We start from the raw sequence: 25,341 nt of genomic DNA on the forward strand, positions 1-25,341 counted from the left end.
AAAGGTACCCTTGTATTATGGACATAGACTGGAACTCAGGAAAATATGTGATTTTTTTTTCTTTCAGCTCTGTGCTAAACTTTTGATTTGGTCTTTGACAAATAACTTAGAGCCCATTTAGAGTGGAAATCATCACCTCATCCTGAGCTGTTGAGTACCTTGGCCTGTTTTCATCCCCTTACCATACTGAAGTGAGACAACCCTGAGCTGTTGCTGGTTATCATCAAACTGTGCCAGCACTGGGGAGTGTGTGATTTGCACTGGAGTCTGTGGTGTGAGCTGGTTTTACGAAACAGTTGGAATTATGACCTGACTCATAAATCTTGCCTTTTCACAAAGCAGTACTGACTAATTTGCACCATTATGATTTCTGAATTGCACTGAAGCAGTTTGGAAAACTTTTTTTTGTTGTTTGTTTGTTTGTTTTTTTCTTTTCTTCTTCTCATTTTATGTTTGCCTTTGGAATTGTTCTGGGCTAGGCTTGAAAAGCTTTTTTTGCTAGTATCCTTCAGAAAGGAATATTCTGCAGTGGCAAACATAGGGGTTTAAGGTTACTTTTCAACACTTTTGTGGTACAAGTCCTGTCATTTGGAATATACTACTGGCCTTATGTTTATTATGTCTTTTACAGGCTATTCTGGGGGAAGACAGGAACCTGTTCACCCACACAGGTGGAGAACAAAGTTGAAAAGCGTTAGAGACTGAAAAGAAAAAAAAGCCTGATGAATGGCGTGCCTCTAATCTTTACTGCTTGTTGTGGTTTGTACAGTCTAAGACAGAGAAGCCAATTTTGCTACTGGTTTGAATAGTTGCAAGGGCAGTCTCTGAGATGCTGTAGTTCCTAAAAGTGACTATATTCCTTCTTAAGACAAAGCAAAATATTGGTCTACCATCTACTTTTGTGTATTATTTTACCAATCAATTCTTGGTTTTATTTTAAGGACTGGTTCTAGTTATTCCTTGTAGTAGTGTATTGATGCTTTTTGCCGTTGTTTCTGGCAATATTGTGGTTTGTTTGTTTTTTTTTCTTAATGACAAGTGTTACATTGGCTTGAGTATCTGGATTGCATTCAAAGCTTAATTCCCATTATTGAAAAGGAAAAACTATTTCCACATTTAAAATAACTACTGCTATATTGTCCCATTCCTGTGTTATAAAGAAAAAATATTTGGGAGTGGGACGTAAAAATATTTTGCACAGCCAGGGTGTAGAGTGGCAGTTGAAGGATTTGATCTTGGCAGAGGAAGACAGAACTTGGAATTCTTTCTGTATCTGCTGTTCCTGTGTTTTTGGAGAGCAAGTTTTGTGAAACTGTGAAAGAAACTACTTGGCACTAAGGGACATAAGAATATCTCTTAAGTGCCAAATAATGAGAATTGCCTGGCCAGGATGTTCCAGGTTCCACTTAGGCACAGGGTGAGGCAATGCTTCTCAGCACCACAGTGAGCTGTAAAACAATTACAGGAGGCACAGGCAGAGAGAGCAGCCAATCCAGCCAGAGTACAAAGCAGAGTGGGCAGCTGGGAGATTGCCAAACTTTCCTAGCTGAAACAATTGCTTAACCATTATAATGCCATGGCTTTCCAAGTGATAAATTTGCTGATGAGTTTAACAGGTGTGAAAATAGCAAAGTACTTTGACCGTTCTTTGATGCTGTGGTTTTATACCTCAGGCATGAAGATTTATTCAACAGCCATTTAGTGTATGATGAAGTGTCCCAAGGACTGGGGTAGGTAGAAGTCTTTGTCATTCATCTGGCCTGTGGGGGGTTGGGTAGATAAGAAGATCCAGGGTTCAGAGTCACTCCTTGTCTACTTCTGGGAACATTGACTCAATGACTGCCTTCACTGTGTGTGGATACGGGGTTGCCCTGCTCAAGCACTTGCCCCAGCGGCTCCCTGCAGACTGTTAGATGTCTTGTTACCTGTGGGCTCACAGACAAGTAACTTTGGTCCTCAGAATAAGATAAGAAGTGTGGGATACAACTTCTCTGAAATCAGCTGATGGTTTGAGACAAGTAACACAACAGAGGTATGGTGTTTGGACGAGTACAGAGTAGTAGTGAGTGTAAAACGTAAGTGCATGAAGTTGGAGTAATTTGCACTGACGCATGGAATAGCAAGAAACGACTGAATGCAAGACTTGTCCTAGGATTGGACTGCATCAACTTCTGTTGTACTATCAGGAAAATAATTCTGAATCTGTATAATCCAGTTCCCATAGTGAAAGTAGGTTAAAAAGAGAGGTGATTCAAATAGTAATTTAGGGGTAAAAAAAATAACTTTTTTATTTCAAGGACAAAGTTCATTAAATTACCCAAGAAGGTCATTCACATGTGAAAGATTCAGTACCATTAATTTTTCAGAAGTTCAGCTTTTCTTAAAGACATAACTGTGTATCTTTTGGAAAAAAAACTTCAAAATTAACTTTGGGGATTCAAGAAGTGAAAAGCAAATTAAAGGACAGTCTTTTTTCAAGTCCATTATGTTTTTAACTTTAGAGCTAGTCTCATGCTATTGTGGAGCCTGCCACATTTTATTGGAAAGCTTAAAATAATAGAGATATAATAAATGTCCTTGAACATTGTCTGAAAGTCTGATTGCATCTGACAAGAAACATGCTACAATGCTTACCTTAGAATTTTCAAAGGAGCGACGTTTTATAACATAAATAGAGATAAGGCTATAAACTGGTGAATTTCTCTCCACTCTACCACAGAAATGTAACTGGTGTGCTTTGGCAGGCTTAATTCTTGTAAGTGTAAACCCAGTTCTCTGCAGAGCTACAAGAACTCTGTATACAGCAGCAAGAGGAGCTGTTGAATGTGAAGACTGACCAAGTCCTGAGACAACACCTTCATGGATTTCCTTCTTCATACTCTTCTTCCTTGAGAGGAAGTCACTCCTGCAGGTGGTAGAACACATGGAGAGGTGGGTTTCCTCCCTCTAAGGACCCTATGCTTGTATTGCTGTGTCAAGTTTTCATGAGTTTGGTCACCAAGAAATCACCTGGCTGGTAGTTTTAGAATCAGATTTTAATAGCCTAGCTTCATTGTTTCTTTTTACATCTGACTTCAGGTATGTGTCAAGCATTCTATAAGACCAGATTAGGGGTTTTGTACTGTTTCTGGCAATGATGAATGCTGGATGTTTTGCAGACGCAAAAAACTACCCAGGATGAGTTTGTAATCCTAAAACATGGAGTTTCAGAGCTCTTAGAACACTTAATCCAGACTGCTAGTGTGGAAGATGTTTTTCTTACGCTGTTAGGACATATCTTTAAGGCTTTTAAAAAATTATGTCAGTCTTTTTGCCTTTATCATATTCCCAGACTTTTTTGCTTTTTGTTACTTAGGAAATGTGCTGAACAAAGCTAACAAGATATCCAAATAACATTTTGTCTTTTCTGCTGTCCTGAATTGTACTGGAAGCAGAGCAAAAGGCAGAGAAGTCTGCGTTTATTTTAAAAAATTCCTCTGGGAGGTAACAACCCTCTAAAGACCCATTTATGGCTGAGTTGTCTTCAGCAGTTCTTTGCACTAAGTTTCTTCATATTTCACTTTAAAATTACATCTGTTATTATGCTGCTTGGTTGTTTTTGTACTAAATCCTCTAGATGCTCTCCTGTACTCTCCTTTTGTCATAATAAATGTATAAATCATCTCTGTTTTAACAACTAAAAGTCTAATTGTTTCTGAAATGTGTAAAGGTGGGATAGAAAGTGAGTATCCTCTCCTAATGGAAAATAAGATCTCTGACTCCTGTCATGTAATTTTAGTTATAGCCTTTTGGTAGTCTTGGAGCCCTTTGTACTCTGAATAATTGCACAGAAGACAGTGCACTGCTGGGGCACTGTGTCCTGGGATTTGTGCCATGATTCTTCGCTAGTATCTCTTTCTGTAAGGGAAAATTCAGTGGATAAGGAATAGCTGGAAGCAAGGTTCTGTTTGAGCCATGTAGTCAGGGTAAGATCCTGCCAGTCTCCTGAACTCTGGTGATTTGCTTGAAAGGAGAGAAAAATATATCTGATTCCTTGATAGGACAGCTTAGAAGAATGCAGTGAAAAAATTCTCAATGAAAAACACAATGGTATTTTGCTCCCTCTTCAGGTTCTCTCTAGGAAATAACTGAATAATCTCTCATTTAATTAGGAGTTAAAAAGCCCTAATGAATGTCTGTGTGCTATCTCTGCTTCTCTAATTCCCACTTGGCTTCAGCTTCTTAAGATATGCATTGAACCCATATGAGCTGTTTCTGTAAAAGTTGTTCAGATATTATGTTCCTGAAATCTGTGTATCAGCATCATAAATCTGTCAGCACACAGCAAATAGCAATTTAAGTGTATTCTTTGCATTCTGAGATAGCTTTCTACAAAAGTTTCCTTTGCTGCTTCCTTATTTTCAAAAATCTTTACAAAAATTATTCAAGATATTTAAATGTACTGTATTTGTTTAGTTGATTTTTGTTCACATTTCTCAGGAATCTGAAACAGCTCTGTGACCACCACAACATGGCAGCAGAGCTAGTCTTTCCTTATCTCTTGGTCTTAGGGTTTTTTTATAACCCCTAAGTTAATGCTCATTATTAATCCTTGGCTACTGTATTGATCACTTTCAGCCATCTAGGCCTGACCCCTAATAACACATTACATGTTTTTGGTAGCTTTCCTGCTTCATCCTAAAGGTTCTTCAAATCCTTGGAGGGACTACTAAATCCCATTCCTTCCTTCCCCAGACTTTCCTTTAGTTTAAATACAGTGTCTGTATTTCCAGTTCTCTGAAACGTTCCTGTCTTAGAAAATGAGTGAAAAAGGAGAGAGAAGAGTCTGAAACACAAGCCACAATAGTCTGACATAAGAATGTGTGTTTGGAGAGGCCACAGTCAGCCTTAGAGCATGGAGACTGGGAATGCTCTGTGCACAGAGACTCCATAGCTCATAAGAACCATGTTTGTCTCAGTGTGTGTGGCAGCGCTGTCTTTATTGGCATTTGACCCCCTGCAGAATAGCAGAGGATCCTTTTAACTGGAAGTTTGGTGTTAGGAAGGGCCTGCAAAGAGCCTTATTGGGACAGTAACTCTGATCCCCAGCTGTTGGCAACTGCGCCATGGCTCCTTTCATAAATGGAAGCAGCCTTTTTTCTGATCCTCTCCTCATCTATTCCTGAAGCTCTCTGCTGTGAACATTAAAAATCATCTTGTCATACCCACCCTAAGTTTATTCCCAGTCAGACTGTAATGCTCATTTATTAATCCATTTGGCCTTTAATGAATTCACTCTTTCCAAACCAGTGTTTATCCCACTAATGTGTTTCTCTAGAATGGTCGTTTTCACAGCCTCTAGCTCAAGCTCTTCTAGTGCTCTCAAACAGTCTGCAGATGTCCTGGGCTACTCTAATTGCTCTTCTCTTTATTGTTTGGATTTATTATGGTTCTCTGGGAAAGGCCAGACAATTTGTATTAAAGTTCGCTTTATTTGTTACTCCATTAAAAAAAAAAAGTGTCAGTTAAAGAAATAAGAAAGCATTGAAACCATAATTCCTGTGTTGCTTTCTCTCAGTAGTGGTATCTGAGGATTTTTTCTCTCTCCTTTTAGAGAATCATGTAAGTGTTTTTGTGCTGCTGTCTTAGAGAAGGAATGTTGCAGCTCCACCAGTGCTGTCTGGTGCTGAGGAACTTCACAGCTAGGGATCCATTCAGGCAGTGTTATCTCCTTTGGCCCATCCTCTGGTTTCCATGCAGGCAGACATGTTTCTTGATGCCAAAGTTTGTGCAACAAAATTCCACTTTCGTCCTGCTTTGCATCCAGTGGCAAGCTAGGCTTACTTAGGCTAACTGGGTTTTCCCATACTGTATGTTAATCCAAATATCTGGGCTTGAAGGCTTCATAGGAAAGTGAACATGCAGATTTTGGAAGGGATTCAAATTAGGGCCTTGCTCAAAGCTGCCTCCTCTACAGTGCTTCTTTTTGCAACATGTCAGTGATTTTCAAAAGGTTGCTTATTGTTGGGCTTGAATCAAGATAAGGAACTTTCTGGTAGCATGTCTGAGATAGAGTATCCTGCTCTTGGCTCACATCCCATTTCTGGCCTGTGCTCTCTGTCACTTCGCACTGCTGGCCCAGGCTGGCTGCTCTTTTTATTTCACTCAACATTGCTCCTTAGTAGCTGGTGTTATAAATGTTATTCTATCTGTCCAATTTACTAAACAACAAGAATAAATTTAGCAGCAATTTTTAAAATTGTAACAATTGTATATAAATGAATACAATCAAATATATTAAATATACATATTAAAAATATACAAAATTTGGCAGTGAATAATTCAGTATAATTAAGGTTTATATAAAGCATAAGCAAAACTGACGAGGGATATGGGGAGGGCCCTGCCCTTCCTCATTTATCAAACAATCAGGCCAAAAATCCCACTTACATACTATAGGCTAATACATATTAATACAGAACTTCCTGGAAAATTCCTCCTAGTTTCTATTCCTAAAATCTATGTCACTATATTGTGCTGCACATACTCTACTAATAGTTAAGGGTCTCTCATCCTTTTGGGAGTCTTATTTCTGATGAAGGCTCTTTGTCTTCATCAGTGTCTGCTATGTAACCTTGCAGGTAGTGCAGGCACACTAAGCTTGGTGTTACGTAATTTCAAGTTCCATGCTTGGAGTCATCCCAATTTGGCCCAGTCCGAGGTCAAAATTTTGTTTCTAGATGTGGCTTATCAAACCTACATCCCTCTACTACTCCTACCTAACATCTGAGGGAGTCCATCTGCTTTTTCCTCACTATTGCCTTTCTTTGCTTTGTAACAATTGTTTCCTATTAATACAAGTACAATTTTACCAGTATAGTTACAATTTAGTTAGCACAAATCACATTTATTACACTGGTGACAACAGTGGGAATGCTGATGAGTACAGGTGAAGGCACCTGAATGAGTACTATTCTTGCAGAATTGATTCATGGGGATGTTCACCTTGAAGTAAGCGTGCAGTGCACTCTTTGGGAGGTCTCGCTTGTGACAGACCCGCAGAAATGTTTCTCTATGAAGAAAGTAGCAGGACTTATACTGCCATCTGTGACTCTTAGCAGGGACTGCTTATTTTAGCAGACCATTGACTGTGGCTAGTGAAAAGGCACAGTTAGAAGTCACTCACTCAAAGAGAAGCAGCCAGACCTTCACTACTGCCCCTGTCATATATGGAGCTCAGAGTCACTCTTTATGCTTTGGAAAATAAAGTATTCTGTTCCACTCTGATGCATAAGATATGAATGAGTGTAGATGTCTTGTGCTTTCTTCTTCCTTCTATAATTATCTGTCTTCTCATATGAGTGATAGTATAAATGGTGACCTGAATTAGTGAGTTTTAAACTTCTTGTAGGAACAGTTGCAGGTGGCTTTTAGGGTGTTCACTTGAATATTACTTTTTAGCTTTCTCAATTACAGTGTGATCCACTGCTCACATACTGTTAACCTTTATGAATCATTTGCATTGTTGAGGCTTCAGGTGCCTGGTGCAGAGCCAAAGGAACTGTTCAGATGCAAAGTACATTTGAGTCCCATAGCCAAAGAATGAACTCAGCAATTACTGTGCTGAACAATCTCACTGATATTCAACATAATGTATGCTTTAAATGGATGAGTGTTGTTCAGGTCAATCAGCATGCCCCAGGGTAGGCCTCTGCCAATCACACTTTGAAAACCAGAGGGCAATAAAACTGCTCAGTTTTGAATTATATAAGGTGATGGTCCGGATTTACATTTCCAGGGACAAAGAGTTGTTGAAAGTGTTCTTTTAAGTGTCCATTATCATAAAGCAAAAGTTTTTTTTTTTCTTCATCACACTGAAAAAAAAAATTACATGACTTTTCCGTTTCAGATACAGGGATTCAATTATCAGAAATTTATAAATGCATCAGAAAAAGTGAAATGTAAATCAGAAGGGATTTCCTTTCTTGGATTTGTTTTAATCCAATAGAAGAAAAGCAGGACAATTTGGGGACTTCTTATCCAGGGCCATTTTGGACTATAACTAAGAAAATTAAAGCACCTTACTCAGTTTCCCTGCTTTATGTAAGTCCATGCAGTTTGGATCTGGAAGTGCTATAAAGCCAGCAGAGCAGGAACGTGTTCCTTCTGTTTTACCTGCAGAATTGCTTAGTCAGTTACAATTGCTTAGAGTTGCAATCAATCAGAGCTGTGTATATAAAACCATCACAAGTAATGATGCATTAGCAAAACACAACTCTTAACTTGATTTGCTCTGCTTATATACCATATTATGCTCTGCTTGCATGAGTAGCATTTAATGCAGATAATATATTTTCACTTTTATACAGGTCACAGAGAATATAAAAAGTCTTGAAGACAACAAACAAACACAGAGATTTTCAATATAGTTTTATACATCATTAAGAGTAAATCTTGGCATAGAAATAGAATCTGCCAATGTTATTGATGCACCCTGGAGGAAGAAAGGCAAATCACTCATGCAAATGGAGGAGTATAAATCACAGAAGCTCTGCCAAACTTAAACTGGTATGGTTAGTAAGGAAACAGTAGTCTGCAATGGTAATAAGTCACTTTTCAAACACTTAGTGCAATAAGAACAGTAAATTGGTGAGTTCAGTCAGCCTGTCCTGATTAATAGAAGCTGAACATGTAGCGAGTACATTTCAGTCTCTGCAGTGCTGGCCCATTCACATGAAAGCTGCCAGCTCATTTTATGGACACTGTTACACATACTGCTCAAGGCAAAGGTCTTTTGAATTGCTGTTGTGTGTTGGTGCCAGCTTAAAATAGTAAGATAAAAACGAAGCAGATAATCATAGTAACTTCCCCTCCTGCAAACCCTGAAGAAGCCATTAATCCATTACAGAAGTTGTGTCAACCAGCTGTATCAGGACTGATTTAGTATTCTGAACTTTTGCCTCTGCTTTAGAGTGAGCTTTGCCCTGTTTTAAGTATTGTCAAAGAGAAGGCTTAATTCTGCCAGCTGAATCTGATAATACTCTTGCCAGTATTACCTGTGGCGGAAGCATGAGATTCTTAGTAAATGCAGTATTTATTAGTTCTGTGTCTCCACCTAGTTTTCCAGTCAATCTGCAAACTGCTTTTATGTAATTACCCAGGATAAGACGATGTATTTGAACTCTTCCTAAACAGAAACATGTTTTATTATCACACATTTTTATGGGTTAGGAAAATCATAACTAATCCACAATCCTCCTGAAAAATCTCAGAGAATTTACAGTCTATGTGTCCTTTGTTATAAAATGGCAAAAAAAAAATCATCAATGTATTTGAGAAATTTAGGGGCTAACAATTTGTGGTCTCACATTGCTATCCCAACTAAATTAATTTAATAAAAATTGCTTGCCTGTGAAGACCTGAGTGTATGTTGTGATCTTCAGGGCCCTTTCAATGTTTTGTAGCATATTTGTTATTCTTGGAGAAAAGTTATATTTGAGCTCTTTAAAATGGGGCTGGGGGCCACTATCTTTGGTGGATTTGGATAACATATTTGACCATTTTCTTCTACAAACTTGGGAAGCTGAAGGATAAGAAGAGGTAGGTAAGTTATAAACGAAATATGTGTGCTGTATGGAAAAGACTATTTTAAAGTCTTGAAATAACATGTGGTCACCCTCCTCTCCCACAGTTACCTGTTTAGCAAATGCTAATAAAAGCAAAATCTGGTGGAAAAATGTATTTGCTGCAATATTAGTACTCAAGTGGAAGTCAACAGGTATGTAGTTATGCTGGACTCAGGTCAAATAGCTTGGAATCGAGCTGTCCCTGGTGGTCACATACAGTAGGCAGGGAAAACTATGTAAGGTTTCTTTTGTAGTCAGATTATAAACTCTTTTGTAGATTATAAACTGCTTTAAAATTAACTGCCTCTTATTGTTTCCATTGCTACATCTGTAAACAGTGTGTCTACATTGATCAGAATGACAGATGGATCTGCATTTTTAGCTGTAGATGAGTGCTCACTATAAAGACAGCTGTGCTGGTGGGAGAGGTGTTTTCTTGTGAGCTGTTGCTAATGTCTCTTTTGGCTTTGGAAGCTGACCTGATGGATGTGCAAACAGAATTTATCTTCACTCTTTTGGTACAAAATCAGCAGGATTAGACCAGATCAGCCATTTAATCAGCTTCAGTTAACCCAGTGATGTGTGATGAAGGCTTCATGGAAGTACTCTATGTGATCATCTGCACCACTAGATCTGGAAATCAAATTGTCTCAGGCAAAGAGGTAGTGAGAAGCAGCTGAGAGAACAATCTTATACCAGAAAAAAGCTGCCTTTGCAAAAGGCCATCTTCCCATTGCCAATTGCAGGAGCTCTGAGTTGATTCGCACACCAGGAGGGAAGATTTTTATTGCATTTTCTGTGCACGATTTTTACAAACAGGAACAGCACACACAAAAGCTTAATGAATTGTGAGGCTCATTCTGAACTAGTGTCACCACCACGAATAACTAAGTGTTTCTAGATGTCTTGTAAAAATGAAGCTGCAGTGGAATTAGTTTCCAACCCTGTTTCTGTCACCACTTTTTCTCTCTCCAGTCTTTCTGCCTAGTTTCCTTATTTACCTCACAATGATGCTGCCAGCATTAATTACATAATAGATACTATGAGTTTTGTTAAGTAGAGATATGGAAAAGACACAAAGCTTTTAAGCACAACCTTCTGTTGGTAGAATTCACCTGACTGTAATCTGGGTTATCTGTATTTAACCAGGGATTTCTCCTTCAGTCATGAGAACTGGAGTGTCCCAGTCTCCAAGAAAGTCAAAATATACGGAGGGAACAGCAAATGAAATTACAGTATTTCCTAAGTGCCCATGGTAACTGTCCCCTTAGCTGATAATTCTGAACCTGTTTAACTTTGCTGGAAATAGATTTTGGTTTCTGTGACCCTCCTGTTGTGCAGAAATAGGCTTTGTAAGTCCATCTCCAGATATGATTAGTGTTTCTTGAAGTGACAAGTGATCAGCAAAAATTGACTAAAAACGGCTACTCCTAGCATTACATATTCTGTGGAAGGATTTTGGTTTTGGATGGACAAATACTTAACTAAAAATCACTCATGTACCCAATTACATAAATAACAGTACAGCATTTTACTGATGACTGGGAATGGCAGCTAATTAACACAAATTGGCCTCCCACTTAATATTATCAGCTTTTATTTTCGTGAAAAGCTTCTTATCCATGCCAGTGTGTGTGCTTTTTCTGTTTCAAATAGTTACTGGCAAACCTTTTATGCAAAGCTCTGCCATGGCACACAGAGGTGTTGACTTTCTCCTGTCCCATATTCCCCCTAACCCTGTGTCATCAGTAGTTACCAAGTGCTCTTTGTCACTTTACAATTGTGATCTTTGAAGTCTTCTGAAACAAAGTACCTGTCGATTAAGAACAATAATTTCATGCCATTTTCCTCCAATACTTTATGCAAAACACTCTCACTCTCATGCTGCTGGGGTTATAAACAAACACCTCATGATGGTTTATATAGTATTCTGCAAATAGTGAATGTCTAGGGTTTCATATCAGACTTCCTAAGGGATAGGAACAATTGTTTTTTCTCTCTGGATCTGGTTCTACTATCTGTGTAGTGAAAAACTGTTTTAATTCATTTAGCTCTTATTTCACGGTTATTTCTGTTGACCTCAATGAAGGTGGCAGGCATGACTTTGGGCCAAAAATGCTACCTTTTGGTCCCACTGATGATTTTTTTTTTTTTTTTCATTTTTCTTTCCCTGTTTTGGACTGTAAAGGATTGGTTGTCTGGCAGAAGATATCAGACACACTAAATGATCCATCATGTTTTTGTGGGAATGGCAGCTGTGTTAATAGCTCTGTTTGCTTCTGATGCTACAAGGGGACCACATGAGTTGCTTTTATTCTCAGTGCTGAGACATCCTCCATGAGTCTGCAACTATCAGCACATATAGCTTTATTTTAAGACAAGGTGCTTACCTCGACCACTGGTGTAGTCAGATTCTATTAAACAGAAAAGAGTCATGGTTGCCATTGTGCTTTTAAATAAGTTTCAAGAATAAAGGGTAAACCAATAGAGTTCTCTCTTACCTCTGGTCTTCCTCAGAACAACCGTGTCAAAAGTCTTGCTAGAGAAACTGGGATGGAAAGGTAGATGGCTGCTTGAATTGATCCCAGTGTCCCAACCCTCAGGTGATCTGAAGTTTGGGAACATGGTGTGTCTAGGAATGTGTGTAGGGTAGAGGTGAGATGGGGGAAAATGGTAGCCACAAAGGTTTTGGGTTGGTTTAAGTTGCCAGGAAGAAGAACAGAAAGAAGAGAGAAAGAAAGCAAGAAAGAAAGAAAGGAAAGCAAGAAAGAAAGAAAGGAAAGCAAGCAAGAAAGCAAGCAAGCAAGCAAGCAAGAAAGAAAGAAAGAAAGAAAGAAAGAAAATTGCCTTATTTTCACATTTCACTGACCTTTAGATTTAATGTAACACTTTGCAAGAACAGGGAGAGATGTGAGAATCAAAAAGGTGATATCTTAGTATTTTAATCCCCTTTTGTTTGCACTCTGCAAAGAATTCCCAATGATGCTGTCCTTGCAGCTTTTTTACATGATCAATCATACTGATTCTCATTTACTTTTATGTGGCTTAAGGGAATTTAGGAGTCTTGTACAGCACCAATTAATAGCAACTGAGTTTGTGCTTGTGTAATCAAAATTTGTCTCTAAGATGACATTTACTTATGTGAGGAAGGAGGATAAAGCTAAACTGGAGATTTTATGGGATACTAAGGACTGAGATTTCATGGAGTGCCAATGATCCTGTGGTTGTTCTTTTCAGCTATAACTTTTTAATGATAGAGTAATTTAATTTAATACTTAATAAAATCCGGGGAATCATGAAATCTGAGGAATATTAAAGCAGCGGTTTATTCCAGTAAGAAAGACTAGCACCCTGTTTGGATTAATTTAACTTTAGCACTGCATACACTGTGCATGCAGCAACTTACTGAAAGCAGAAACCTTCCCCCAGTTTCTGAGTAAAGCAAAGTCACAGTCTTGTACAGGAGCCAGATTAATTAGTTTCCTGGATCTGTGTGTCATGACATTATGAGATCTTACCAAGCCAGACTTTTCTGAGGGCTTCCCCCTCATAAATCTGCTTTATGAGAGAGAAGTTGTGATTTATAGTTCCTCTCAGACACTTTAATTCACATTAGGTAAAGAGGCCATGAACAGCCAAGAAAACTCAATTAGCCCATAGGCAAGTCAACAAAATCAGTATTTGTTAGGAGAGCATGTATCTTCGAAACCCAATTATTGCATGCTTCATTCAAGAGAAATTTTTGTGCCTCATAGTGTTCCTGCTACTTATTACCAAGGAACCTGCACTGTACAATTATGGGTGTGAGAGGAACAACTTGCCCTTTTATTTCATTAAGGAAAGGTAAAATACAGGTGAAATGTACCTAGCCAAAATGTCTGGTGATTTGGAAAGCCTATATTAGGGAAGAAATGTAATAACTTACCTGAAGTGACCCACTCTCATTTGCATCTCCCACACTTTATCTGAATCAGTGCAGTCAATATACATTAGGGACAAATCAATGTGTAAGCAGTGCAGGCAGTGTTCTTACTCATACCACTCATTACATGAGGAATATTTTATGTTGCCAGGTGCCAAAGACTGAAAAGACATCAGGAACATGTGATGTGTGGGATGTCTTTTTAAAACAGAGTGAAGAAGAAAAAAAAAATCTATCTTTTTAGACTTTTGTGTAATAAGCTCTATATTAATTTACAATGATATGTACTATTAGTACAAAAATAAATTGAAAATAATTCCTTTTATCAGTAATGCAAAACAAAAAACCACATCCTGTTTGTACTTGCAGAGAAACTACCTATTTATACAATGCTAATGTATTATTTATATTTTACCTTGGAGGCTTATTTTTTTTAAAGGCAAGCAAAATAAACCCCTAACTTTAAAGGGCAAGAATTTAATCACTAAGGCTAGATAAGAGTCTCTTGGCAATTCTACCAAGTCATAAAAATACCTAAGGTTGAAAAATAATTTAATTTGCTTAATGGTTCTTTGTGGTATAATAAAAAATAAAGCAAATGCCTGAAGTAAGTATTACTGGGCTAATCTGAGTGGTTCACCTAGAGCTCCAAAATCTTGTGTATTTCATAAGAAAGGCTTATGCACCAGACCTTGCTTCAGATAGTCTTTATTGTAAATGGGTAGGAGATATTGTCAGATGAGAGCCCTTTTTCAAGCTTTATTATTTGTACATTTTCACACAATGTTTCTGGTTTCTTCAAAAGCTGTATACCAAAATATGCATATTGCTAAAACCCCTTCTTTTCCTCAGTGAGAAGAGGGATGTCCCAGATTAATTTCCAAGCAGGAGATGATGGTAACTTCTCAGGGCTCTTCCTCTCACTCAGCTTGAGGACACAGAACTGCTGGGATGTTAATAGGTCCTTCAGGGATTCCATCATTTCAGCCTTAGAAGTTCCTGTGAGAGCTGTCTTCCTCCCATGCCTGGGGTTTGTTCAGTAGCCTGGTTAATGGCATGGCTGTAACATGGCAGCTGCACCCTCTCTTCAAGTCATCTGTGTCTCAGGGTGCAACCTGGCCACTCCATCATTGAATTGGTGCATATAAAAGCTAGGTGTTACAGAGTTACAAAGAGGAAATAAGTCCCTTCACACAGGTTTAAATACAGTCGTGTGCTTGTTTCTTTCCATACTGACGTGTGTTTTAAAGATAAACTTCAAGTGCCAGATCAATTTTATTCACACATTCTGATACAAGATACAAAAGTCATACACTTAATTGTGAAATCTGTACTGTGATGCTATGGGACTCACTGCAATCAACATGAGGTGTGATATCTCACGAATTGCTGTGCCAGAGTAGCTCATGCCTCAGCTGAGCTGAACAAAAGATTTACTTTTAATGTGTGATGCTACAAAGAGAACAGGACTTAAAAGTTTTGAATTCTGGAAATCATTTGTATATTGTTACATTTATAATGAGCTGGGACTCTGATTCAAACTTCGCATCTGTCTTAATAATGGGGAGCCTTTATAGAAATGCCATACTTGCAGACAAGCAATCTTTGAAAGTTTATTCCATGGATAATTCTAATTGATTTTCCATTTCTACTGTTAGAACTGGTGTATATCTACCAGTGCTGTAGATACGTAGAATACTTCTTGGTATTTCTTTTCAATTTCCATTCTCTTGCAGTTGTGTTATTGCAACAGAATGTGAATTGAAAAGAAATACTAAGAAGTTTTTTTAATTTCTGTTTTGTTGTGTTACAGTGTGACTTGCTACATTTTTCACTGCAAAAATTGGACGTATTGATGATGTACATACATATAAATAAGGACAGTCAATCTGCTTTGAGCTTTGGCATGGCAGAACAACTTAACTATTATTGTAGATCACTTTCCATTTTAACATCTAAACTTAAGGCAGCAATAAAATAAGGACGAACATGCATTTTCATGACTGCCATCATTTAGAGAAGATTTTTGAGCTGTAGTTGCAACAGCCAGCAAAGTTTTGCATTTTCAAGGGTAGATAGTTGTTATATTTGTTATATTTTTAAAACTCATACTGGTTAATCAAGCCTGAAGCCACCCAGAATGGAAGGCAGAAGAGAAAGAAGAAAGGTAAAGTTTTTTCCTAGAAAGGAAGAAGATATTAGCAGTTTTTTAAAATTTGGCTCTGTTTTCACTGGAGTTCTATTAGACTTTTGCTGGAGTCTGCCAGTATCACACAAGAAACAGTTGCTCAGTATTATATCATCTGCCCCTTTATGTTCAGTCCATAGAGTATGTTGAGTTTGTCTGTTGAAAAGAAGTCAAGGCTCACGGCAGAGGGATTTATGCTCCCAATTTGGAATGGCCCAGAACAAATCCAGGGAGTTCTGCAGATGAACACCCTCCCATTCCCCTTGCAATGAGTGTGCTGTGGGCACTCCTCAAACACTTTTTGATAAAATAGGCAATAAAGCAATTTTCGCCTGAGAGAGAGTATCCTTATGGACACTCTGGCTTCTGTGCAGTAGTTCTACAGCTTCCCTCGTGATGTCAGAGCATTCAGTGGAGAGATGCACTTGTTCAGTAATAGTAATAAGAGACACATTGGAACCTGTGTGACCTTCATGAGGGTCTCCCGCTTAGTACTACTTTCCTACTCTCTGACACATGCTAGGGGCCTCTAAAGATCTGTGTTTTCTTCCAAAGTGTGGTTTTGGCCTGAAAGAGATGCAGTGTGGGGAGCCTCATGACCTTCACCTTCTTTTCTAGATCAAGCAAGAGAATATTTTGCTTCTCTTTCCTGTTACTTTCCCATGTATTTTGTAAATTATTAAGAGAATCAGATGTATCACTTTTGCCAATTTTAACAGAAAAGAAATTGCAACTGGAGAATAAACTCTTTCAAATGTGTAAATTGACTTTCTGTGCAGCCTTTTATTCTTGCAAGGGGAGGCAATCACTTATCTTGCCTAACCTTAAAACCTGCTTGATCAGGAGTCTGCAGGTCTGGGAGCCACCATGGGTCAAGGAGCTGGGAGACAGCCAGAGGAATGTAAATACTTTGTAGCAGGATAAACAGCAAAACCATATTAAAACCCCCAAGGAGAAGAAAAAAAAAAAAAGACAATTTTCATTCATTCTACGCTACTGGAAACCTTATTGGTGTACCTTGCCAGTGGAAGAACGGCTGCCAGTGCTGTAGCCTGATGTGTGTGTGTATAACTAAGGCTCTTGGCAGTGGCTGAAAGGTGTTTTTTGATGTTTTTCCCAATTTTTGTGGTCTTGTTTGATGTGAACTTAAGGACTCATTACACCTATAGAATTGAGGAGGCAACTACTTTTCTCCAGCACATTTGGCTGGGAGGGCATATGTATGTGACCCACTGCCAGTGCACTTAGCAAAGCACCTATGCACCCAGTCAGTGATTGATTCCTGTGTGCAAAACTCAAAACGATAATGTTCATCCTTAAGGCAAGGGCATTGTTGGTCCGTGAAAGTGTAAAGAGTTATTGCAAATACTTTGTCATTCATTTCCCGCAAAAGACAGTAATGGCACAAAGCAGCCCTTGCAGACTATAAGGTAAATAAACTGAGAGTTAATAGCTCCCAGGTAGGTCTGCTTAACACCACTCAGAGTGTATTTTTCAGGAAACATTCCATGTGGCTGTCACCATTTAATAGTTCCTGATGGTAGGAAGAATATTTGCTCTGAAAGACCTTGGAGTATGAATGTGGAAGACTTCTGTGTGTTTCACTTTTTGTTTTAAAGGGTATATTCTTTCCTTTAATTAAAGGTCATTTTAAGATCAAGGAAATAGAATATTATAGGGAAAGAAAATGCTTAAATTAGGACAAATGAAAATGTTTTTAGAGACCCAGCATATTTCAGGTTAAGATGTGAGTGCATAATAATGGAGAAAACATTTTAATGATCTGTTGATCAAATATATTCAGTGTCCAAGGTACTTTTCAGTGTGTGAGGGGTAGAATTTGACCTACTCCTTAGAGTCTCCTTCTTCCTTATATAGCTGGTACAAGAGCTTAGGGTCACAGCAGTCCCTGTTTGCTTCCTGTTAAGGAAGAAAATTCCTAGAAAGGTGCTGTGATCTCTTCCTCAGCCTGAGTACCTGGATGATCTGTTCTGGTGACCAGCTGTCATGATGACTGCACCTCACAGCCCTGTAAAGTTAACTGTGAAATCATCACAGAATTATTCACAGGTTTCTAATATACTTATCAATGCTGATATAAGAGGTTATTTATTTTCTCATTTGAAGGATTTACATCTATGCGTCAAACTATCTTAATCTAAAAATAAATTAAAAAAACAAACAAACAACAACAACAAAAAAAAAAAAAAACAAAAAAAAAACAGTAGTTTGAGCGAATGTTTTGCTGGTGCCATCAAGTGGCAAAACGTTGGATTGCAAAATTCCCACAGCACCCAAATTGACTCAAATACCTCTTGAACAGCACCGATGAGGAAAATAACCCTTGACAAGCCTCTTCCAAAAATACATACATATATATATATTTGAGAAAAATGGACTGAAATACATATGGAGTCGTGATTACTTCAGTTACTGCTGTTTTATCTGGATTCTAACAAGTAGAAAGGCTGATATTTTGAGTATTACTAGTTGATAAATATAGGCAACCTATAAAGCAAACGCAGAGATCCGTGTTGAAGAGCTACTTGAACTGAAATGGCACAATGGTGTATTCTGAATTTCCTTGCCTGCTGTGTTTGCGGTCCTTTGTTACTAGCTAATCCCTTTTTACAGAACATGACCCTTTGATTTCAAATCAGCTGCACTTCATATCATCAGAGTAGAATGAATATTCAGTTTGCTGCTATATTCACTCACTTCACAATATGATCAACTGAAAATTAAAACTTACACTTCGTAATTCATGCACACATCTCTTTTTTTTTGGCCACCTGAGTGACATCATAGTATTGTTCAGTAGGAAGGCCTCTGTGAAAAAAAAACAGATAAATTTATAAAGCTTATGCTCTATTTCCTTATAAAAATCCAAATAAATTGGTATGGTTTTGTCTTGGTTTCTCAGGGAACTGCTAATATCAAAACTCTTAGATGCTGCCAGTGTGGAAATAACCCTGTGTTTCAAAATCTACATCATGCAAGGCTGGATTTTGAGAAGTGCTGAGCACTCATGCCTGACTTTAAACTTCCTGAATATGCTGAGCATTTTCCCCTACGAAAGCCTGGCTCTTACAGCTCCTTACCACACACACCTAACACTCAACAAGAGCTATGAAAATGTCTCAAATAGGTACAGGCTCCAACTTTTTACCCTAAAACAAGTTATTTCTATGCTCTGGGGATCACTTTCAGCTCCTTCTGATGCCAAAGGGCTCACAGAATCCAGCCAAATTGCATGATGCTTTTCACTGACAAGAATCTGAAAATAGCTCCACACTGTGGAAAAAAAACCCACCAACAACAGAGAGCAAATGAGACTGTGAAAATGATTGAAATGTAGGTGGAAAGATTAGCCATAATCAGTAATATTTTCTTGGCATTAGAAAAAGCATTACAGTTTTACTAATTCTCACTGTGGATACTTCCTGAAGTCTTATTTATGAGTTGTATTATAAGCACATTTATTTAGGCTTCTTATACTTCACCACTGAAATTTGTGCCAGTAGTATCAGAGGCACAAACACAAAAATACTTAATTTGAATCTTGCCCACTTCAGCTTTTTACTCTGTGATTACTTGCACTAGACTAAGCTTTTAATTAATATGTAGCCTGTATATCTGGTACATTTTGAGATCAGTGAAACTGTTGCTGTTTGGGATATGGAGGAAAGGCTACTCTCCTTTGCCCCAGAGTAGCACCTTCAGGATTGTGGGTACCTGTGTATGCTTGGAACAACTCTCCTGCAGTAACATTTTTACTGTGAGAGTTGTCCAGAGCAAACAGCAAATGAATTATTTAACATAGTTAACATATTAACATAGGTTTATGAAGTAGCTTGCTGACCTGTTCTCCCTTTCTGACTGCTAGGTTGGTTTTCTGAGGTGGGACCTGTGGTTTCTATGACTCATCTACTTTCTCATGAGGTACTATGCCTGAGTTGGTCAAAATCTCTCCTGGCTTGCAATGTGAGTGTAGGAATGTAGAGACATAGAGTACATGCCACCTAGGCAATTTCCACCTTGTGGAAAAGGGAAGGTTTGTTTCTGGATCTCTTTTTTCCTCCAGAGTGGGATTCACTTGGTTTCGTTAGGGGCTCTACAGTAGTGTGCTTGGACAACAAATAATCCAGGGGATTGCATATTCATAAAAGACAAACACAAGAGCAATGAAAATTCTTGTTTCAAGCTCATTACACATTCTTGCACCTGTCCTATCACTGTGAGATCACAGCACCTTGCCATGGTTCTGGGATGGAAGTCCCATCAACATCATTTAACAAGCACAAGTACTCTGCTTTCAAAGATTTCCTGTATGTCAGTAATGGTGATCTGAATGAATCCTGTATGAACAACAGAGATTTGCGTATCTTTCAGTTAGTCTTTTTTTTTTTTTTTAAGTTATGCAGTCGTGAAGAAAAAGAGTCATGGAACTGGTTTCAGTGGAAGTGGCACCAACCTCAGTATATTTTAAAGAACAAATTGGCTGTGGTTAGAATCTAGGAAAAGGAGCCTTAATTCCAAAAGCATTCCCCAACAGCTCCTCAGATGTTGTCTAGACACACCTCTTCTTTTACAACAGCTTTCTGAAAAAGCTGAGCACTGACTTTTCATGTTTATGCCTATGGTATTTGTGGATGCTGTAAATTAGGCCAAAAAATGAAATCTTTAAGTTCAGGAAGGGTGTTTGGAAAAACAACCAACAGAAAATACTTAGCAAAGGATGGGCAAAAAATAGATATGGAAATTTGGAACTTCAAGTGTTTCAGCAAAATACTGTGTAGAGGTTTGTGAGTACCAATATATTTCCACATTAATATTTAGGGCATTGTGAAAAAAATAAAAGCTTTTAAGTGCCCATGCAGATCTCACTCTAAATTGCTGCCCAACCATTTCGCTGCCTGGTGCTTTTCTTGGTGAAAGCACTTCACTTAAACATTTTGACTGTGAGAAGTGTGTGTCTAGGCTGTGTTAGCTGAGGGTCTTCTCCACTACCATAAGGTATACATCCATTAACAAATGTACATGGAGATCTTTCCCCCTTTCTCAGTTGTCTTCTGGCAGTACACATAAAGCAATTCCTCCATGCTTCCTTTCTGCTCCTCAGGGAAGCTTGCAGCAATGAAGGAATTTCCTGAACTCTTATATCTGAAAGAAAAAACCAAAACCAGAATTTTGATAGAAGGAACAGTGATGGTTACCTGAAGTCTTTTAAAACAATGACAAATTGGCTCTATTTTCATGACTCTGACTTAGTTTATTCTAATGCTATTAGGCTAATGCTATTAGGATGAATTGTCACTAGGAGAAGTTAGTGTAACAGTGATTGGCAATTTTTTAATGAAGGTTGGGTCAACTCAATTGTGTTTTGATCAGTGAGAGGAAGAAAGAAGGAGCCAGATACATGCAGCATGTGCATCTTGCAGTGTAATTGAGTATCAGCTGCCAGAACATACATACCTGCCCTCTCAGTACTACATGAGTAGCATATGGACAGCAAATATATGCAATAGCACAGATGGAAGCTTTAGCATCTAATTCCCACTGATTTCAGGATTTGTTATTTATGCCTTTGGAAACTTCCCCTCTTCATCTCTCGAGAGGGGTGAGAAATGTTATTGTTTACTAGCTGTAGCTCATACTGAAGGAAAGCTGTGTTAAGCACTAACATGGATGTGCTAGAGGCTGAGGATACTCTGTATGTTTCCATACATTGGTGTCATTTGAAATCAAGCAGTTTGATGTGTATGATGAACAAAATAAGAATTTCATGTGCCATAGAGTGTCAGAAAACTTTTCTGTTTCTCAGTTTCTGAAGGAACTCAAGCATTCATTTTTACAAGTTCTATCTAAACTTTTGCCCCCAATCTGAAAGTAGTCAGGCAGGTGCCAAGTCACCTGTGATATCTGCATTCATTAAGCCAAATCTCACTGGAAATATTAGTAAATTGTTCCTGTTGACTGCTATCTATATGCTACCAAGCTGCAGAACAACCACTTTACCTCAGACATAAAAAAGAAGCATTGTATACAAAGGTCAAATCATCTATTCAGCTCAAACAGGACTGTGTTAAACTTAAAATACTTACAAGTCTCTTTCTCCCAAAGAAGCATTTATAGCTGATGTTGATCCAGTGATATTTGAGATCTCAATGACATATTAAGAATGTCTCAGCCCAGAGATCATCAAAAGGGCTAAGGTGAACATATTTTTAAAGCGTCTATCATGATCAATCCTTAAGAGTCTCATCATTATGGACAATGATTTAATAGAGACTCTAAGGATTTCTAACTTCCATAATAGTTGATTTATTCTGAATTTTGACACACAACATCCATCTTTCTGGCTCTTTCCTTCTGAGAAAAAGCCCACACCACCAAAAAACTAATGTTCTGGGATCAGAACATCAGTTTGTTAGTGCCTTCTTTATTATTAAAAAGTTTCAGTTCTTCCCATCAGATTTGTTTTGTATGTCATGTGGATCTCAAACCAGAGCATAAGAATACACTCTTAAATTATAACTTAAATGATGAACTTGTTAAGGCCTCCAGTAACTGTTCTGATCAGTGCATGAAGCCAACACATCTGAGGGTATGTGCTGCCAACAGCTTCCATCAGGTCTTGGAAGGATAGTACTTATTCATACTGGCATTTTAATCCAGAACTCCCCTTTTGACATGAATTTCCCAATGGTCTCTGTTTTACAGTACCTTGGTCTTGGACTACATGAACTGGGTTCCTTATGGATGCAGTTATCTGGAAGCTATGTTCCAGAAATATACCAGGAGGGTACCACAGCCACAAATGGACCCTTAATCCAAAGTAAAGAGCATCTGAAATGTATTTTTTCTGCACCTCAGATCCTCAGTGTCCACTGTTTTGCTCTACACACCTTCTCCTGTAGCTCACAATGCATGCCAAGTGATATAGTCACTGAGCAACATACAGATTTGGAATTAATTGAATTTTTTTTTGAGTGGGATTGTCTGGGTTTGTTTTTATTAACTGTTTCCCAATAAACCTATAAATAACTGTACACATAATCTTAGGATATCGACGCTGAATCTGACTATCTGATGATAGGGTAAAATACATAGGATAGCTTCTTTGTGTATATATATATATATATATATATATATATATATATATATATATATATATATATATATACAACCTAGCATTATTCAAATATATTTACATGCTTTTGGTTATTCAGGGGCACTGTCTAGCTATGCAAATATCAGTAACAAATGGTCCAAAAAAATAAGGTAATAAAATTAATGGGTGAATTATTTTTAAAAGCTGAGAACAACTGTTCTGTTTGTTTATTTATTTATTTATTTGTATTTTAGTGACTAGGGGAAAAAAATGGTAATATTTTAAAAATGTATGATATCATAAAACATGCAGTCATCTTCTATTCACGTATGGATTGGTGAGTTCATGTGTGTGTTTACAGTAGCAGAAAAATGTAGCTTATTACCTGTGTTACAGTACAGATTTTCATGGTCACAGAGAAAAGAATGTTACAACCTTGCTATGTGTACTTAATGTTTATGTTTCAGAGTTGGGTCTAACATAGTCATCATGTGAAAGTTGTTTAGCTATTGGATTGCCTAATTTTTAATTTTTCTGGGTATCCTGTTTACATAACATGATTCTTTCCTGGATATTCATTAAAATCTAGATAATGGTGTATAATTCAGTAAACTTCCAAGCCTATTAATAGTTAAAAGAGTGCAGATGGAAACACTTCAAATTCCTGCAATGCAAGGAATAGCACAAAAACTTGCCTCAGGTCAGATATGTAAGGGGGAGGCATCAAGACATAGTTTGACAAGTGTGATAACCCAATAATATCAAAGTATTCTGACTGGAATTTAGATGTTGGATAGGAGACATTACTAATAATGAAAGAATTTATCAATAGCAGTAAACCAGAAGGCTGCCAGAAAGATGGAAACTAAGACCTGATTCTGCTAACAGTAGAGATAAAATCTCATATGAGAGAATACTGGAGGACTTGAGGCTCACTCGGGAATCTGTTATGTATGGAAAAAATACAAATTTAGATTAAAAAAAAAATTCACGAGTGCCAAGCAGCATGGAAATTCAGCTTTCCAGACCTTTAAAAATTGCAGGATTTTTACCATATCCTGCCCTCCAGCTAATAGTATAATTGAGCCTGTAAAATACAGTAAAAACACATTGATTCCTGAAACGTCTTTTTTACATGCTGGTGATTATAAAAGCTAAATGCAAGCTTCCTTTAATTTAAAATTTTAATTTCAAAGTTTATTTCAGTAATTCTAGGTCAAATTGTACTGTAGGAAAAAAAAAGGTTTAAAATAGTAGTTAGATACTGTGATAAATATTGGTGATTGATTTGTGAGATATGCTCATTTTTTTCCAAATTAGAAATGCAATGCACATGTTCATTTTATTCTTTATGAAAATTATTTCAGGAGATTTTGAATGCTAAAGCCACAGTTTAATTTATTTTAGCAGTCCTCTTGTCAGCTGCAATGAACATATTTCCTGGGGAACTGACAGACTATTGCACTAAGTAGAAGATATTCTGTTTCATTAAAGTAAAAATTAAAAAAAAAAATTGTCTTGCCAGAAGAACATAACCATGAGAAAATGCTTTTAGTAACAGTAAATAGATATCAAATACTTGTAATGGAATAATTTTCCTCTCCAAGTTCTGTTCTTACCTATCTTTTGAGACAGTTGGACAAACAAGGAATTTGAAATTGAGTTAGTACTACATTCAAATTGAAGGTTCTTGATAGGACTGCAGGTCCCTCATTTTCTTGGTAGTGTTTGGGTAGGTTATGCAGTAACATCATGTTTAATATTTGAACTTTTAGGGGAAGATGCAGGATAAAATACCAAATACCAGAGAATTTGTTACTGTATCTGGATACTACAGAAAACATGAATTCTGCCTGATTCTGGCAAGATTTCAACAAGAAACCATGGTTGCTTTTACTGCTGCTACTGGTTATTTGTACCAGGTTGCAAAATGAAAGAAACATAAAAAACAAAATTAAAATAAAGAGATTAAAGAGGTGTGGTACTGTTGCTTTGTGTTACTGATGAAGAGAAGCTGTAAGTAAGTAAGCTTTCAAGTAAGAGCAGAGAGTTTGGACTTGCACAGAAAAGAACTTAGGCACAGAAAGTCTCTCTTGGTCAATTCAGTTTCACTGTAAAGTTCCAGTCCCACTCTGAAAAGGATATTAAACCCATGATACTTTTAATAGAAAATACTTTTTTTTCCTTAATTGCCATGGTTTTTGTCTCTATGTCTGTGCTTAGGGGAAATGCTTCAGTCCTCCTCTCACTTGAACAAATTTGTATTTCAAGGCTGTTTGATCAGCTGTTTGTGAAGAGAGGAGCTGCATTGGGTCAGTATAAACCCCGGAGCTCTCCAGAACTTCATGTAAGCATTTATATCCAAACAAGTTGCCTCTGATTTGAGTTGCTCTCTTGTGCAAGACAAAAGCACCAAGACATTTACTTTTTATGAGATGAGGCTTTGGTTAACAGTGAGAGAGACTCCTCCCAAAAAGCCATCAACTTCTTGTTGGTGTAGACAAAGCAGACA

General features: G+C 37.7%; 1 protein-coding gene across 1 annotated transcript; it reads right to left on the reverse strand.

Annotated features, from left to right (window-relative positions):
* Positions 1-5,504: 5,504 nt before the first annotated feature.
* On the reverse strand, positions 5,505-24,583 carry SPMIP4 (sperm microtubule inner protein 4). Its single transcript, XM_062502065.1, is given in 14 exon segments — positions 5,505-5,572; positions 5,575-5,924; positions 6,939-7,051; positions 9,036-9,166; positions 9,389-9,484; positions 9,487-9,562; positions 11,483-11,535; positions 11,996-12,019; positions 12,107-12,474; positions 18,488-18,552; positions 20,676-20,783; positions 20,786-20,871; positions 23,702-23,773; positions 24,475-24,583. Coding segments are annotated over 14 exon segments (1,719 nt in total).
* Positions 24,584-25,341: the final 758 nt, after the last annotated feature.

The sequence above is a fragment of the Cinclus cinclus genome, chromosome 1 (assembly GCF_963662255.1).
Source record: "Cinclus cinclus chromosome 1, bCinCin1.1, whole genome shotgun sequence".
NCBI lineage: Eukaryota > Metazoa > Chordata > Aves > Passeriformes > Cinclidae > Cinclus > Cinclus cinclus.